The 15,758-nt window shown below is 36.4% G+C and overlaps 1 protein-coding gene across 16 annotated transcripts in view; it reads right to left on the reverse strand.

Moving 5' to 3' along the window:
• Nucleotides 1-15,758, reverse strand: part of ZNF521 (zinc finger protein 521) — a 277,408-nt gene that overhangs the window by 258,246 nt on the left and 3,404 nt on the right. For 9 of the 16 annotated variants that reach the window (XM_065585398.1, XM_065585397.1, XM_065585392.1 and 6 more), the window contains one exon: nt 674-733. The exons of 5 other annotated variants lie outside the window; for them this stretch is intronic. Coding sequence is in view for 8 of the 11 variants with exons in the window: in XM_065585382.1 (XP_065441454.1) it covers nt 674-733 (60 nt within the window). In the remaining 3 variants the exon portion in view is untranslated. The remainder of the gene's footprint in view (nt 1-673; nt 734-15,758) is intronic. 2 more of the 16 variants (XM_065585388.1, XM_065585383.1) reach the window with 1 other exon arrangement.

The following is a 15,758-nucleotide window of genomic DNA, read 5'->3' on the forward strand; positions in this document are numbered from 1 at the left end:
AAGACTAACTTCAGTTAAGTCAATGGGGCTACCCACATGAATAAGTATTTATATAACTGTTTGCAGGACCAGGACCCTAATCAAACCACACACACACAAAACCACAAAATAATCATTTCTTGAATTCTAGAAATCATATTAGACTATAACAGGAAAAATGCCCTATTGTTACAAGGAATGGATACCATAATATTAACCTACTTGCAGTAGGTGTTTACAATTATTAATAATAAATTCCATGTACGTTCAGACCTAAACAAAAGGATTTATCTACATATCTTCCATTGACTTACATGAAGGGGACTAGTGACTGGTAAACAAACTGAACAAATACCATTTTAAGCTTAAAATCATTTATAAAATAACTAGCCCAAGACACACAATAGTTTCATAAACATGGATGCTTGGGGTTGGGTTTTGTGGGTGCACGTGGTAGTTTGTTTGCAGAAAAAACATCTTGGTCTTTAAAGGTTAATGCTTCCCTTTCAGTTGGATACGCTACAAACAACAATATTCCTGATTTTCTGACTTTGAAAAGTGGGATTTTTTTTTCCTGGGCTTTAGAAGTGCATTCGAAGTTGAAATTCAGTAAGATGAGAGCAGACTTTGAAAAAATAAATCTCACACTGTTGTAAAACAGCAAACAAGCACTAATGAAGGAATTCAGCATTACCAGTCTGTGCGGCTATCTGTCCCACACCCGCCTGCTGGTCCTCCGTTTCATTTTCTTCTACTGCCAGGAAAAGGTAAACAAACAAAAACAAAAAAACACAAGACATTAGGTGGATAGCTGAAATGACTCATGCGTCATCTCCCTAGTTTCAGTTCTGAAAGCCAGTAATGCTTGTGCAACAGGGCAAGAGAACATTGCCTAGTACAGAACCACTGCAAGGTGCAAAACCTCAAAACAGACCATAGCACCACACTTTGTCCAAAAGCATGTAGCTTCTGTGCAGCAGAGTGACCAAAGAGATATCATGGATTAAGAAACAAGTCAAATTTCCTCTGGGATATCTGTTTTCAATCCACGGTACTGTATTCTGTTACATAACTGAATTAAGGACTAAGACAAGGCATGGAGACTCCATTCACTTACTCTACATTGTTAAGTGGGAAGCTTTTTCTGGCAAAGCGGGAGTGGGTGCTAAACCATTAATTTCCACTAAATTTAAGATTTTTTTTTAAAAAAAGCTAACATTACAGTTGTGAAGATACCCTTGCAAAAGTGAACCAAAACAATGCTGTCTTACTGAGTCTGCAAACAGACCATGCCAGCATCTTTATTATGGCTCACAGCTTCCCTAAGCACACACCACTCTGGCCAGACTGACTATTCAAAAACTCTCTGGGCAGCAGTGAAACGGACAAGAATCATGTCAGCTTCATTCTGTGACTGCTTTGGGAAGCTACAGGGTGCTGCAGAGGCAGGCACTGGAGCTATTCACAGCAGAAAATGACCCACCAAAGTGAAGATAGGGGAGGAGTCAAGTAGCAGAACTACTTCCTTATTATGCTCCCAAAGGTGAGAAATCTTTGAGTTGAAGGTGCAGTAGAGAAAAAGAGTCCCTTCTCCCTTCCAGCGGGGAAAAAGTGTAGAGGGGACACTTCATGTTTACAGTATCACCAAGTATTCAAAAAGCATGAGCAGGCCTCAAAAATCATGAAAGTGAATTAAAAATCGTGAGATTTTTAAAAGATATAAAATGACCTTCCCAACAGCTGTTCCCAAAAAGGGACGTTTAGAGACCAGACAGTAGCCTTCTAGGATGTTAACAAGATTTGTTTTGTTTTGCTTTAAGTAGGTCTTCACTTCTGCCTTTAAGGTATGTAAACTGGGGGACTAAGTCTTTCTACAGAAATGCATTGACTACTTTCATCAGCAGAGGTACCAGAACATCCCCTTACTAATGGAGGCAGATATATATACAGAGCAAAATTTTGTTAATTTGCACTACTGTTTGACAGACACGTTGCAAGTTGCAGAATTTTGAAAATTAATATATAAAAACACCTGAAGACTATCTCAAAAGAGCTTATTTTTAGTAAATGTACCATAGTATATTTTATAAAAATAACTGCTGTTAGTCTAGTACTCTGCTTTTAAATCTTTTCTGGAGAAATAGACTCTCCTGTATGAGAACTCCAAAGTGTGCACATTATCAAAGTTCAACTTCCATACGTGTTACATTAAAAAAGAGAAAGGAAACTTCTGACCAGCATGTTAGCAGGTAACTTTGTGGTTAGCATCTTTTTTAAACTGTTGTTCAAGCTCTTTATGGATTCTTAGTCACAAAAGAGCCAAGTAGGTCACAACAGGCATAAAGAACTTGCCAATAACAGTCAACTAGACTGACGTGTTTGTCAGGAAAGATGAACCTTTGAAAAGAAAAATGTGGTAGAGAGGAGAACAGAACAAAAACAAAAGCTCTAGAATAAGGAACCTTTATCATAGAGTTAGGCTACAAAATATCAACTAGTTCTTCTTTACACCATGGCCAGATTCTTCCTCCAACTAATAACAATTGTTTGCTACGTTAGGTAATTATAGTCCAGTCCATCACCCTGTAGCCACAAAGTACTAAAAAGGAACTGGATTAAGTCTTCTCATAGCCTGTTTATAAGAATGTTAGCCTTCATTGTCATTTATAAGAACATAACATAAGAACATAAGAATAGTCCTACTGGGTCAGACCAAAGGTCCATCCAGCCCAGTATCCTGTCTACCAATGAGGGAGTGAACCTAACAGGTAATGATCAAGTGATCTCTCTCCTGCCGTCCATCACCACCCTCTGACAAACAGAGGCTACGGACACCGTTCCTTACCCATCGTGGCTAATAGCCATTAATGGACTTAACCTCCATGAATTTATACAGTTCTCTTTTAAACCCTATTATAATCCTAGTCTTCACAACCTCCTCAGGCAAGGAGTTCCACAAGTTGACTGTGCGCTGTGTGAAGAACTTCCAGTTATCATACCATGTTAAACTCACTTGGATAAACCTCACCCCTACATCTCATACCCAACTTCAATGTTAACTTCCCCAAGCATTAACTGAAGCATTGTGTTTCCTTTTGATAAACAAAGGCAATTTTCAACAATATCCCTCCGCTTTACACTTTATACTAATATGAGTCAAAAGCTTTTGGCTACCAAACTACATTCAAAATAAGTATAGGAAGGATATGTGGACTGCAGCAGCATATGTCAAATATTTCTAGTTAATACTGTGAAAAACAAAGATTTATAGTCTAGGATTATATTTGTGAACAAGGGTTTTTGATTTCTCCAGACTTTTTTTTTTTTTTTAATATGTAAAGTATTTAGCATGGCCTACCATAAGAAGAGAGAACTCCGGGATAGTAAAAGTAATCAAATGTCAATAAAAGAAGAAACCTCAGGACATATGAAGAGCTAAATCCTGTGTTTCCAATCATGTTATGCTGCTATGGCTGAATATTAATTCTAGATACTTTTGTGACATCATTATTTCAGAGAAACAATATTTTTGTCTGAACAGTTAAGTGTTTATGACCGCAGAGTCACCTGTTTTGCTAGCGGTGGAAATATTTCTTTGCTAACTAGATCAGAGAACGTTGCCAGCTACTTAAAGCAATAAACCATCAATTCCCTACTATACAATTACATGATGAAATTAAAAAAAAAAAAAAGTGTTCCTAAACAAGAATCGCTCACCAAAACGATTGTGGGACTGCACTCCTTGATTGTGGAAAATTCTATTTGCATATAATTTTTTATTTTTTTAAAGAAGATTTCAGTCAGGGAAAATAGAATTCCAGTATTGCAGCTGTCTTCACCTTTATAAAGTCTGGTGGGTTTCGACTCATAACAGCATTTTGTAGTAAAGTTTAATACTACAAAAATGCATTTCTAAACAAGAACTTTTATATATACACATGGATATGTAGAGAGATATATAGATATATCTATATATATTTCATATATCTATATGTTGAGCTTTGCAATCCAAGAGGCAGAGCTACTTGTTAGCCTGCGAATACTCTGGTTTGAATTCAGACTGTCTTGCATGCCCAGACTCAGAGGGTTCTAGGAAAGTTGAAAAACCAACATTGTTAGGGCTAAATCTTTACTTGCTTTTTTACGCAATAGTCTCTCTGAAGCTACTAAGTGGAGGAACAAACAGATTTGGCCCATAGATTCTGACAGCAGAGTTAACCTCTCACTAATTTACTGCAACTTCTGCTGGTCAACCAGAATTTCACTCCTCATCCCTAGAAGATTGTCAAGGTGGCACAAAGCTTATGTACGTGGAGGAGAGTTCATAAAGCTAACAGTGGAAGAACTCTCATATTCTGCTAACTAACCGGGCTACCCCACATAGAAGGGTCAGTCTGTTAGTAGAAGCAGACAACAGTGGTGCATGCTTGGGGAGACCTCATATGGAAAAAGGAATGGACGAAAATAGAAATGTGGGAGTACTATGAAAAGGTGCATTTTCACTGAGAGGGAATCGTTTATGGAGAACAGAGGCTATGATTTATGGCTTTTGAGCTATTATAAACTATAACAAAATACAAGCTACAGATAATTGAAAAAAGACTATTTTCTTCTACTATGGGTAGGTTAATAAATTAAAGAGAGAGAGAGAATGCATACTTCCCTGAACATCTGAGGCTCTTTTCAGCTTGTTAAACAAAGCAAAAGAAGCCACATATCCCAAAATAAACTGTAAACAGACTGTTATTGATTTAGTAGCCTTCCTAAAAACACTTTATTTAAGGGATGTGAAACAAAACAAAACATAACACAGCAACCAAGATTGCTAGGGGTATGAGAAGATTTGGTTTACAATATATATATATATATATATATAACTTATATTTCCTATAACTCAATATAACTTGCCATATGCTTAACATTGGTACTTGAATTTAAAACTTTTCTTCCACAAAAGTATCCTTCCTATGATGATTACTTTATAAAGCATGCATTCCATGCATGTTTGAATAATATCTGCAGATAAGTAAGCTAGCCGTATTAGCATAATCAATATACAATTTACAGAGCTACCCAGACAGAACAGAAATAAAACATGTGTGCCATTATTTTAGTATCTAAAAATTACTGTCATTTCTGGAAGTATCTTTCTGCTTTTCCTCTCTCTTCATGTCCACATACAAACTAAGAAGAGATACTTATTGCCACCATCTATGCATAGATATTTAATATGATCAGGTAGATTAGTCACACAGCAGAGGCAAATTTAAGGTTCAGTCCTGCAAAGTGCTGAGCCTCTCAAATCCCATTTACATTCGATGGATTTTGTGGACTTGCAGCACTTTGCAGGGCCATGCCTTTAGAACATATTTTAATAAAAGGTTTAATTTGTATGGGAAATGCCAGCTGCAATCAATAAAGTGTGGGGTTAATTGCAGGATCACACCCTAAAATAGTTCCTCTCGTTTATTCTTTCTCCACTTCCTCTACACCCTTCATGCTTTCTTTAAAAGTCATCATCAGCCAAATTCTCCCTGTAGACATAGATACACGCACATATTCTCACTCCAACTGGTGCCAATAAAAGTCACAAATGTGACTCTGAGAGGACAATACAATCCTACTTCAGTAAGGTTAGCAAACATATAAAGTACATTACAAAACTGTATTGAGACATCTTGCATTCTTACTGGTCAATAACCATCCTGATCAAACATCAGACAAGGTCTAATTTTCTGAACCACCTTAAACAGTATCAATACACTTCCATTAAAGATACACTAGAGTGCGGCCTCTTTTATTAACTAAAATGGAGGACTGAGGAGTTCATAAAATCAAATGTCTCAAAATTACAACAGGTACAGTGCATAAGTTGAAATATGGTGCACTGCATCACTTTCTTCTTGTCCTTCAAGCCACTGCAAAGCAATTTCCAATGCACCAACGGCATCAGAATCTGAAGGCACTGGAATCTGAAGCAACGTTGACTTGTTCTTTAATTGACAACACTTTCGTTATATGATTTCCCCACACATACACCCGGAAAAATGATTCATATAATTAGTTGTTTGTGAAGACTGGTGTTCATAAAATTGAGGTTCTACTGTACCAACGAAGAAAAATTTCAAGTGCCATTTAATACAATTTTAAAAAAGTAATAATCCTATCAATATACATATATTTGAGATAACACTGGAAAAGGAAGGAAGGGTTCAGTTTAGTTGCATACCCTGCCTCCCATTATTTTTAAGCTGTAATGTAATGATATTTTCTTAAACCACAACTTAGAAGTGTAAAGAATTCTTGGGGGACGAGGTTGTTTAAAATAACAGAACTGAATGCTCATTATTATTACCAACCTTCATCCCCTCACACGTTCTTCCTCCTACAGACAGAGGCTGCCACACACCCCTCCTGACATTCTTATCCATTTTACACACTCTCCTCTCCAGCCTGTCCCTCTATTGAGCTTCTTTTTCAGTTATTCTTGTATAAAAGCTAAACTGGGAGCAGTGTGTGGCTCCCAATTCAGCTGTGTTGGTTGAAACAGTAGTATTTTCTTAGGCGGTACCTAAAAAGATAACCTTTCTGGTTAGGCACATTTAAAAGACACACACACACACTTTGGACAGTTCTCTTTCAGCCCTCATATTCTTTATTCAAGGATTACAGCGTCCCAATGTGACAAACTGAATCATGTAAAGAGACAGTCACATCTATGGAATATTATGGGTGAGAAAAGCAGAACAGAGACTCCTTCCAACCACACAGAATTCTAGTGTCTTTCTAACCTATTTTGTTTTCAAGACAGTTAGACCAGTTCTGTGTATTGACCTTGCCTCCCTAATCTCTCATCCATGAACAAACACTTGGACTATATTTTAAATTGTTTTGGTTGGTAAGTTGATAACAAGACTATGCATTTTACGAAGTGCCATTCATCCAAGAATCTCAAAGTTTTTATAACCTTTAAATTTCACAACATCCCAATGAGGCATTATTATACGCTCACAGATAATGAAACTAAGATGCTGAGGGCCAAGTTCTCACTTTACTCCACCTCTTTTGCAGTAATACAAAAAGAAGCCAAACTGTTGCAATTGCACTGACCTCCCACTGGGTGCAGTCTATGCAATGAGAACAGGAACCCCTGCACACTGCAAGCAGTGTTCTGCAACATCCTGCAGGAGGGTATGGGAATGTCACTGGGGAGTGACAGAGTTATCCAGTGGGACCACAGCTATACAGATGTGCTATACTGTCAGTAGACATTGCGAATAGTGCTTTTGCTCCGTGTCCTGCTAACAGGCTGTGGGAGAGGAAAGAGTCCTTTTTGCTCCTTTTCCCTGTATTTAGTTCATTTACTTCAACTGGATCTGCCTCCAAGAAATTAAGTGACTTCCTCAAGCTCACTCCAAGGCCTGTGTGTGCATGCTGCTGAGCGCCCCCAACTCCCACGGAAGACAATGGAAATGAGGAAAATCCGCACTTCTCAGGACCATTGCAAGACACTGGCAGAGCAAGGAACTGGCTTCAGGAGTCCCAACTCCAAATCCAGTGCTCAGATCTTTTGGCAACCCTCCCTCCCTGCAATGGCCACACTTAGCTGAAAGCTATTATTTACTTTCAAGAACATAATTATAGATAACCAGTCCAGCATGATAAAAATCAAGAAGTGAAAAGAATATCCAAGATCATTTTTTGAGCAGTTACAAAGCCCTTTATGTAATAGTAATGATTTCAGAGTTCAGATTCCTTATAATACATTACAGCGACACATAAACCATAAGTTTTCTCTCTCTCTTTAGTCACTTCCATAAGGCATAGATGATGAGTTATATGGTACATGGGCAGAGGGACATAATTAAGAATTTAGGTTATTTTTGCAGGCCTCTACCTGCACCTGTACTTAGGAAATAGGGAACTAATTAAATGTTTCACACAAAAAGCTGAACTCTTTTAAAGAAAAGCACACCTGAAGCAATCTGATTTATGGATCACAGAGATTAGAAACAGAAATAACCAGTGGCCAAAATGTTCAAACCTAGGTGACTGAATTTAAAAGTGATCTGTTAAAAGTGATGAGTACCTACAGCTTTGTGGATGCTCAACACCTCTGAATGGTCAGTTCACTTAGCTAGGTGCCTAATGTCAAGCAACAAGATTTAGACTTTTTGGCCACTGACTCCATCCGCAAAACTATAAATACTAAACTATAGATATTAAACTAATGATGCACATTTATCTTAGTCAAAAGGCCAGTTCTTTCAGTGTTAATTTGAATGAGCTAGGTTGTTCTTTGTCTAAATGTTTATCAAGGAGTTGCTTCCAGAGAATTCATTTATTTGTTTTACGACGTTGTACATCACCTTTTGTTCTTCCTTTTATCGTTCTTGTCTTTTACTTTTCTGCAACCAGAAAAGTACTCAGTGCTCACTCCCCTTCCTCTCTTGATTAACATTTGTATTTGGCTCACTAGCCTTTTCCACTGAATCTATTCAACAGCTTCATCTTAAATCACAAGACACAAATCTTTTTCCCATGCTCTGGCTCTTAACTACATAACCCAACCACTTCCCAAAAGTCATACACAAAGGCCAATAGTCAACCATTTCATCCACCTATTTTTAGGATGATAAAAAGTTGCATTGAGCATATATCTTGAAGTCCCTGTTGTTCTGGGATTAGGGGATCAGAGATTCCAAGGTACACAATTGCAAGGAAGGAAGTGGAGAACAACTAAAAGAGATAAAGCAAACACACACACACACCCCCACACACATTAGTACACCTCTACCCCTATATAATGCTGTCCTCGGGAGCCAAAAAATCTTACTACGTTATAGATGAAACCGCGTTATATCGAACTTGCTTTGATCCACCGGAGTGCGCAGCCACGCCCCCCCCAGAGCACTGCTTTACCGCGTTATATCCAAATTCATGTTATATTCGGGTCGCGTTATATCGGGGTAGAAGTGTACTATCAAAAGTTAGAAAATATGTTGACGCCATTAGGAAAAAAAACCCATAACCCTACCCCCCAGGGTAATATACTTCAGAGCCAGAGCATGTTTTGTTGACCCACATATAGCCTAGCCTTATCAAGGGCATGGCTCATAATGTCACTTAATCTGATATGTGTAAAAGAAATATTTTACAATTAAGGACTTTTTTTTCCCTGTTAAATCCCTTCAAGACATTAATGAGTCAACAATGGAAAGTGAAACTTTCTAGTTTTACAAAAGTATCCAGAGTGGGAAAATAAAAATCTCACTCAAAAACCAGTCACCAGGGATGTTGTTTTCTAATGTTCATTAAGCAGGTAAATACAATCTGAGGTAAAGAAGCTGTAAGTTTTACTCCAGATCCAGGACACTAAAAATTGAGGGCAACATGAGATTCTGAATATTTTTTCCCAACACTGCTTATTTTTAGTAGGATATAAAGATGTCAAATCCTGCTTCAACTAGGGCTCTTTGACCAAAGGCTAGCACAGCCAGATTGAACACATTTCTTTCTAGTTACCAATAAAGAAAAAAAGTGATGCAGTATCATTAAACAGTAAAACAATTCGCACACCGAAGAATAATAAATAATAATAATAAAAATGTACTACATCAAATTAAGTATATTGTAGGGTTTAAGAGATTCAGGAAGGGGGTGGGGAGTCAAACCTTGAAAGATACTGTACTTATTTAAAAATGGAATAATATTTCAGATGAATTACTAATGCAAACAGAAAGCCCTCTCTCCTGTTCCAATTGAAGTCAATGGGGTGGGGGGGGAAGGGAGATACGACACCTGCTATTAATATCAGTGGTTCAGGATGTTTTTAAAATGTGGATAACTGACAAGACTCCTGTACTTAGAGTATACATAGTAAAAGAAGTTGAAGTGTAAGAACAAAAAGCTGCTGTAAATCATGCACAGTGGGCGTTCTTTAATCTATAGTATCTCTCCATTGAAAATAAATGTTACGCACATCCCAGAAGAATACAGGCCACATAAATTAAATCCTGAAAAACACATTTTTCTTCTTCTTCTACTTCAGCATTATGGAGGAAAAAAGTCTTCAAAAATAGTAATGGAATGCAAAAAAATAACTTTTACGGTAAGAAAGAGTTTGTACAATTTTAACTAGTACTATAATATTGGAGGAAAATATTCCTAATTTTAACTTCTTTTCGTGAAAAGAACAGGAGTACTTGTGGCACCTTAGAGACTAACAAATTTATTAGAGCATAAGCTTTCGTGGACTACAGCCCACTTCTTCGGATGCATATAGAGTGGAATAAATATTGAGGAGATATATATACACACATACAGAGAGCATGAACAGGTGGGAGTTGTCTTTTCGTGAGGGTACTAACAGCATCTTACACACATATGCCACAAAAGAACTGAAAGCAGAATTTTTGTAACCAAACTAAAAACCCAAGAAAGCAGGCGGACTGAATGAAAATGCTAATTGTAATGTGTTGTAATAAAAATACCCCCAAGATCAGCCCAATCTTTTTTTGCTATAGCATAGTCCCCAGGCATATGGCTAACTACTGCCTGATCATTATCCTGGCTAAAACTAAAGCTACTGAAGTTTAGGAGGATTCATATCTAACAGAATTTCTTTCATCTCTAATAATTGCTAAACTAGCATAATTACTCATACTTGAAGTGGAATGTGATGCATGCTAAGAACCCAACTTGCCTAAAATTAAAGTTAAAACAAAAACAAAACCCACTACTGAACTCTGTATTCAAAGATTCATCTTTTGTCAGACTTCTATGCCAAGTGTTGCATAATGATTTAGAATTATTTAAAAGCTTCCCTTACACTATTTGACTATTAGAAAGAGAACAATTGAACAACTTTAATGCTTACATTTCAATTGCTTTGTAGTAAAAGCATTGCACAATACTTTTAAAACCAGACAGGTACCTTTCCACAGTCCAACAGATCAATCATACACAATTTCTGTTAGAGCAAAACGTAGTCCCCCCAAGGGGAAAAAATATATATATATATTTTTGGTGACCACAATTCTGATTTAATTGAAATAGGATAAGAAAGTTGCATTTTCCCCATACCCAGTGGGACTAATACTGACTTTTGACAGTACCACAGAATCCTACGGAAAACTCCAAATATATTTCAGACAAAGGCTATGTCTACACTACCGCGGTAAGTCGACCTCTGGTACGCAACTCCAGCTATGTGAATAACGCAGCTGGAATCAACGTACCTTAGGTCGAGTTACCGTGGGCTCTACACCCACCGGGGGAGGGGGAGGAGTCGACAGGAGATTTTCTCCCATCAACTTACCTTACTCTTCTTGTCAGGGGTAGAGTACAGGGGTCGACTGGAGAGCGATCTGCAGCTGATTTGGCGGGTCTTTACTAGACCTGCCAAATCGACTGCCGGTGGATCGATCTCAGAGCATCGATCCCGTCTGTAGTGTAGACCTGCCCAAAATGTTGAGGTTTTTCCCTGAGATATCAGTATTCATACCACGTTCTTAATCAGTGTTTCAAACAAAAAAGCATTTAATCCAGAAGATGTCTACATGAAATTTTAACAGGCATGGAGAGGGAGGGGGTTTAAGTCCTTTTCTCATTTACAAATACTTAACTAAAAAAAGGTAGAAAGGGTTTTTTACAAAATTTATGAGATTTCAATACTGAGGCATCTATTTCATAACAAAGAAATTAAAACTATTAAACCAGTTACACAGAATGAATTACAGGAAAGCATACAGCCTTTTAAGAAATCTTAGCTCATGGTGGAACATATTATCCTACACATCTCCACATTAAGAGCCTCTCTTGTTGCAAGAGTTAGCTGCAACTAGAAAACCCAAGCCATACTTCTAGCCCTTTTAAGGCATCTTTATCTAAAGATTTCAGCCTCATGGCAACTAACAGTTCAGTTCATAACTATGTACAGATAGAAGGTTTCCAAGATACAAGTTCACCTGCTCCTGAGAAATGGTCCATTAGACTTGCACTGGTCCCAGAAAGCAATTGGATATCATTTTTGTAATCTTCAAGTTGATAAAGTCAGTCATAAACATTAGCCACGTCAATGAGAATTACTTAAGGGGGGGAGCAACATTTTTTTTTAAATCAGACATGGGAATAATCTGCCAAGACAAAAAAAAAAATCTAACTATAAATAGCCTGTACTATAACATTATAAGATGGTCATTTTAAATCCCTTTGAAATCTGATTTTTTTATGTTATGCTTTTGTGTTCAATATCTAATATTTGCCCTTTTTGGGTGGCCAAATAAAAGCCAACAATCCACTCATACATCAAAACAAATGGTTTTGATTTCAGACCAAGTGGAATCTTATGAATGTTTTGTTCCCTCCCCATAAGATGATTATGCCAGAACCTCTGAGATTCTGAAACCAGGCCTTTCAGAAAAAGTTCTTTGGACCAGCCATAGTATAACTTTGAGTTGAGTTCAAAGGAATCATGCCAATAGTAATTGCTGTTTTGTTTATGCTAGACTGTCTGCCGATTAGACTATAATCAATCTAATGACTAACATCCAGTCCATGTAATTTAGAGGTTGGGCAGTGTGGGGGTGATAAACATTCAGCTAACTGAGAAATTAATAGAAGTGTTACTGTTTGATGGGGATTTGAATTTTAAATTCTTTCTTAACTATTGTTACTAATATAGCTACCTTTTTGTTACAATAATCCACCACCCTTCTACCTTAAATACCAGTATGCCATAACATCTGTGCCTCCTATACAAGAAATGTATTATTGTTTCAAATATATTATAGAGAACTAGTCACATTAAATACAAACATAAATACGGGGATGAAATTGATCATCTTCATCCACTACCAACTTTGCAGAAGTTACAGTTGCAAATGAAGCCAAAATGGAAAGAGTACCTTGGTTTTCCTCAAAAGACGGCACAACTCTAAGAAATGCAGGGTATTGCCCTGGTATCATTTCAAGATACATGCCTGTTTTAGGCAGAATATACGTATATAGTACAGTGAGCACATTTTTTCCTTCTCTTCTTTCTAGGAGCTAAACATTTAATAAATTAATCCACAGAATTATAAAACTGGGTTATTAAATATCAGTACAAGGAAATTCATTTGGAAGTGTCAAAGAAAAATAAAAATGCTTAAGTAAGTCCTCAGAGTTCAATGTTTCTATTAAATTTGTGGGACTATACCAGCTCCCTGTGGTGGCTTATTTAACACCTACAATTTCTAGCGATTTTTCACACACAACTTTAGTCTAATGGATATTACCTGACTTTGGTTGAGAAGGACGGGATTTAAAGATACATTAGGACTGTCTTTTCATTCAAATTCGCTAATGAATATCTGTTTTTTTTCTCTCACAGATGACATGGATGACTACATTTTCATAGCGTCCATATATTTCTAAACAAATCATTTCTGATCAAAAAAACTTTAAGAACAAAAAACAAATACCCCCAAGTGAAAGAAAAAGGGTCAGTAACCTAAGTGCGATATCTTACAGAGTGTGCCAAGTTACAAAAGTGTTAGCCATTCAAGAGGCCAATTTAAACAAGACACAACTGAATTCCTCTTTACCCCTTGCCTCCTCCGCTCAGGAGGTCCCAAGTACAGCATCCTGAATACATTAGGGCAATTCTGGCCCTCAAGCATTCTGAGTTTAAAAAGGAATATAAATGACCAGTCATCCTCCCCCATCATCGTCTCCTTTGCAACTTGGCTTGTTTTGTAGCTTTCACACTTATATATAGCTGACCTGCACTACTTCACCTCCCTTTTTTTTAGGTATGTGTTTAAGATTGTTTTGATCACATAGAACACATACAATAAGGATTCCTTTCAGAAAAATCACCACAAGAAATAGGATAAATAAACAAGCAAAATGAAAAATAGGTCAAGACTGATAAGTTTGATGCAACTGATTCTACGTATATTAAAAACAACCTAGCAGTTTTGACTTCTTTTTAAAGATTAAGTCACTTAAGATATTCAAATTAAATATCTTGTTTTAAATGTCTCTGGATGGAGAATTATTTGCTCACCTATGCCCAAGCATTTATTTACATATCCCTGAAGTGCATGGTATACAGCTTTTCATAAACAACAATAGTCTTCCTTGTGCTTAGGTAAATATTTTTATTGTTTTTAAAATGTTGAGGGGGGTGGGGGAGGAAAGCTACTGTTTGCCCTGCCTTGTTTCTCATTTATGTCAAAAGCTGGTACCTGTCAGCAAGAGTTACTAGGATAATTAGACTAAGACTATAGTTACCAGCAAACCAAAAAGAGGAAAAAAGCAAACAGAAGAAAACTAATTCACAAATGTATTTTCAAAAAACAAAAGACATTTAGTCATAAGTGAATTCTTAACACCACCATTTCTAATGAACATTACTTTCATGCATTCAACATACAAACACCCCAAAATTCAACTGTCATTTTGTTTTTATGTGTTTACCTGCCTTGTGTCACTATTCCCCTAAGATACAAGTTTCAAATTATGTTATCAAAAGTGACAGCCATATCAGAGATATCTTTTAAATCTTTTTCCATCAGAAAAAGTTACTAAGTACATGACAAATTGCAAATTTACTGTGTATCTCATGTTTTGTTTAGACATGGAAACAGTACTCATGAATTTAAAGAGCTTCTTTACATAGATGTATATAATAGTTTAATGTAGATGAGAAATAGTTTGGAAAAACTGTTTACTTTTAAACTACAGATCTTGCTTATCTCCTAATGATTAAGCTACTAATCATTAAAAAAGAACCTAAAATCAATGTTGCATTTAGGTTTCTGTTGAAATTCTAACAAACAACATTTGCAATGTTACTCACAGCTATTGTTTCTTCATAAAAAATTAAGATGAAATATTTGATGGACACAGCATTTTCAATTTAAATGCTATAAAAGAATCTTTAAACTTCCCAGCTGATTCATGCTGCTATCCCACCTAGAAATCTTACAATCAGATTGTCCTCAGCTCAGAATATTACTAATCCACTCAAAAATGGACACCATTCAAGAAAAATAAAATGGGAAAATGAAAAAAAATCAGATATTTGAACAAAGGCCATCAAGAATGATAATCTGCTTCTCAAGAATAATTACTGCTGCAATAATTACACATATGATGATTGATTTACTATTTGTATTTTTTACTGGAGAAATAATAAATATGGCATGATAAATATTTAACACAGATACAGTGAAGAAATGTGTAACAGTTTCTTAAGTATATAGTATACTGTCACTAAAACCCAAGCCACTCCATCTGAAATCTAGGATTTTGCTATTTGCTCATTTTAGGAAATCTTAGGCTACTAGTACAAAAAGCAGACTATGCTCAGACCTACACATAAAATGGAAGCTGAATTTTTGAGTTAATTTAAATGTTATTTACAGAAAGGCACTTGAAAAAACACATTTTCATTCTGTAAAATGTGTGAGTACCACACATACACATGCTTAAATCAATTAGTATGATGAAAACATGGTTCTATTCTGACAGAACAATTTACACCATTTTCCCATTCATTTTGTGTTTCTTCATCTGTACTAGATTTGTAATTCCAACTCTATATTTGTTCAGTTCAACTTTTCTAACATCTTATAAATATGACCAACTGATGCCCTATTTATGGGCCATAAAAATCATACGGACATGTAAATAAACCCTCATTAGGGAAGTCCAGAACTAAACGGATGCACAACCAACAAAACTTTGTCAATTCATTTTAAAAGATAAGTGAAGAGCACCACATTTGT

The sequence above is a fragment of the Chrysemys picta genome, chromosome 2 (assembly GCF_011386835.1).
Source record: "Chrysemys picta bellii isolate R12L10 chromosome 2, ASM1138683v2, whole genome shotgun sequence".
Lineage (NCBI taxonomy): Eukaryota > Metazoa > Chordata > Testudines > Emydidae > Chrysemys > Chrysemys picta.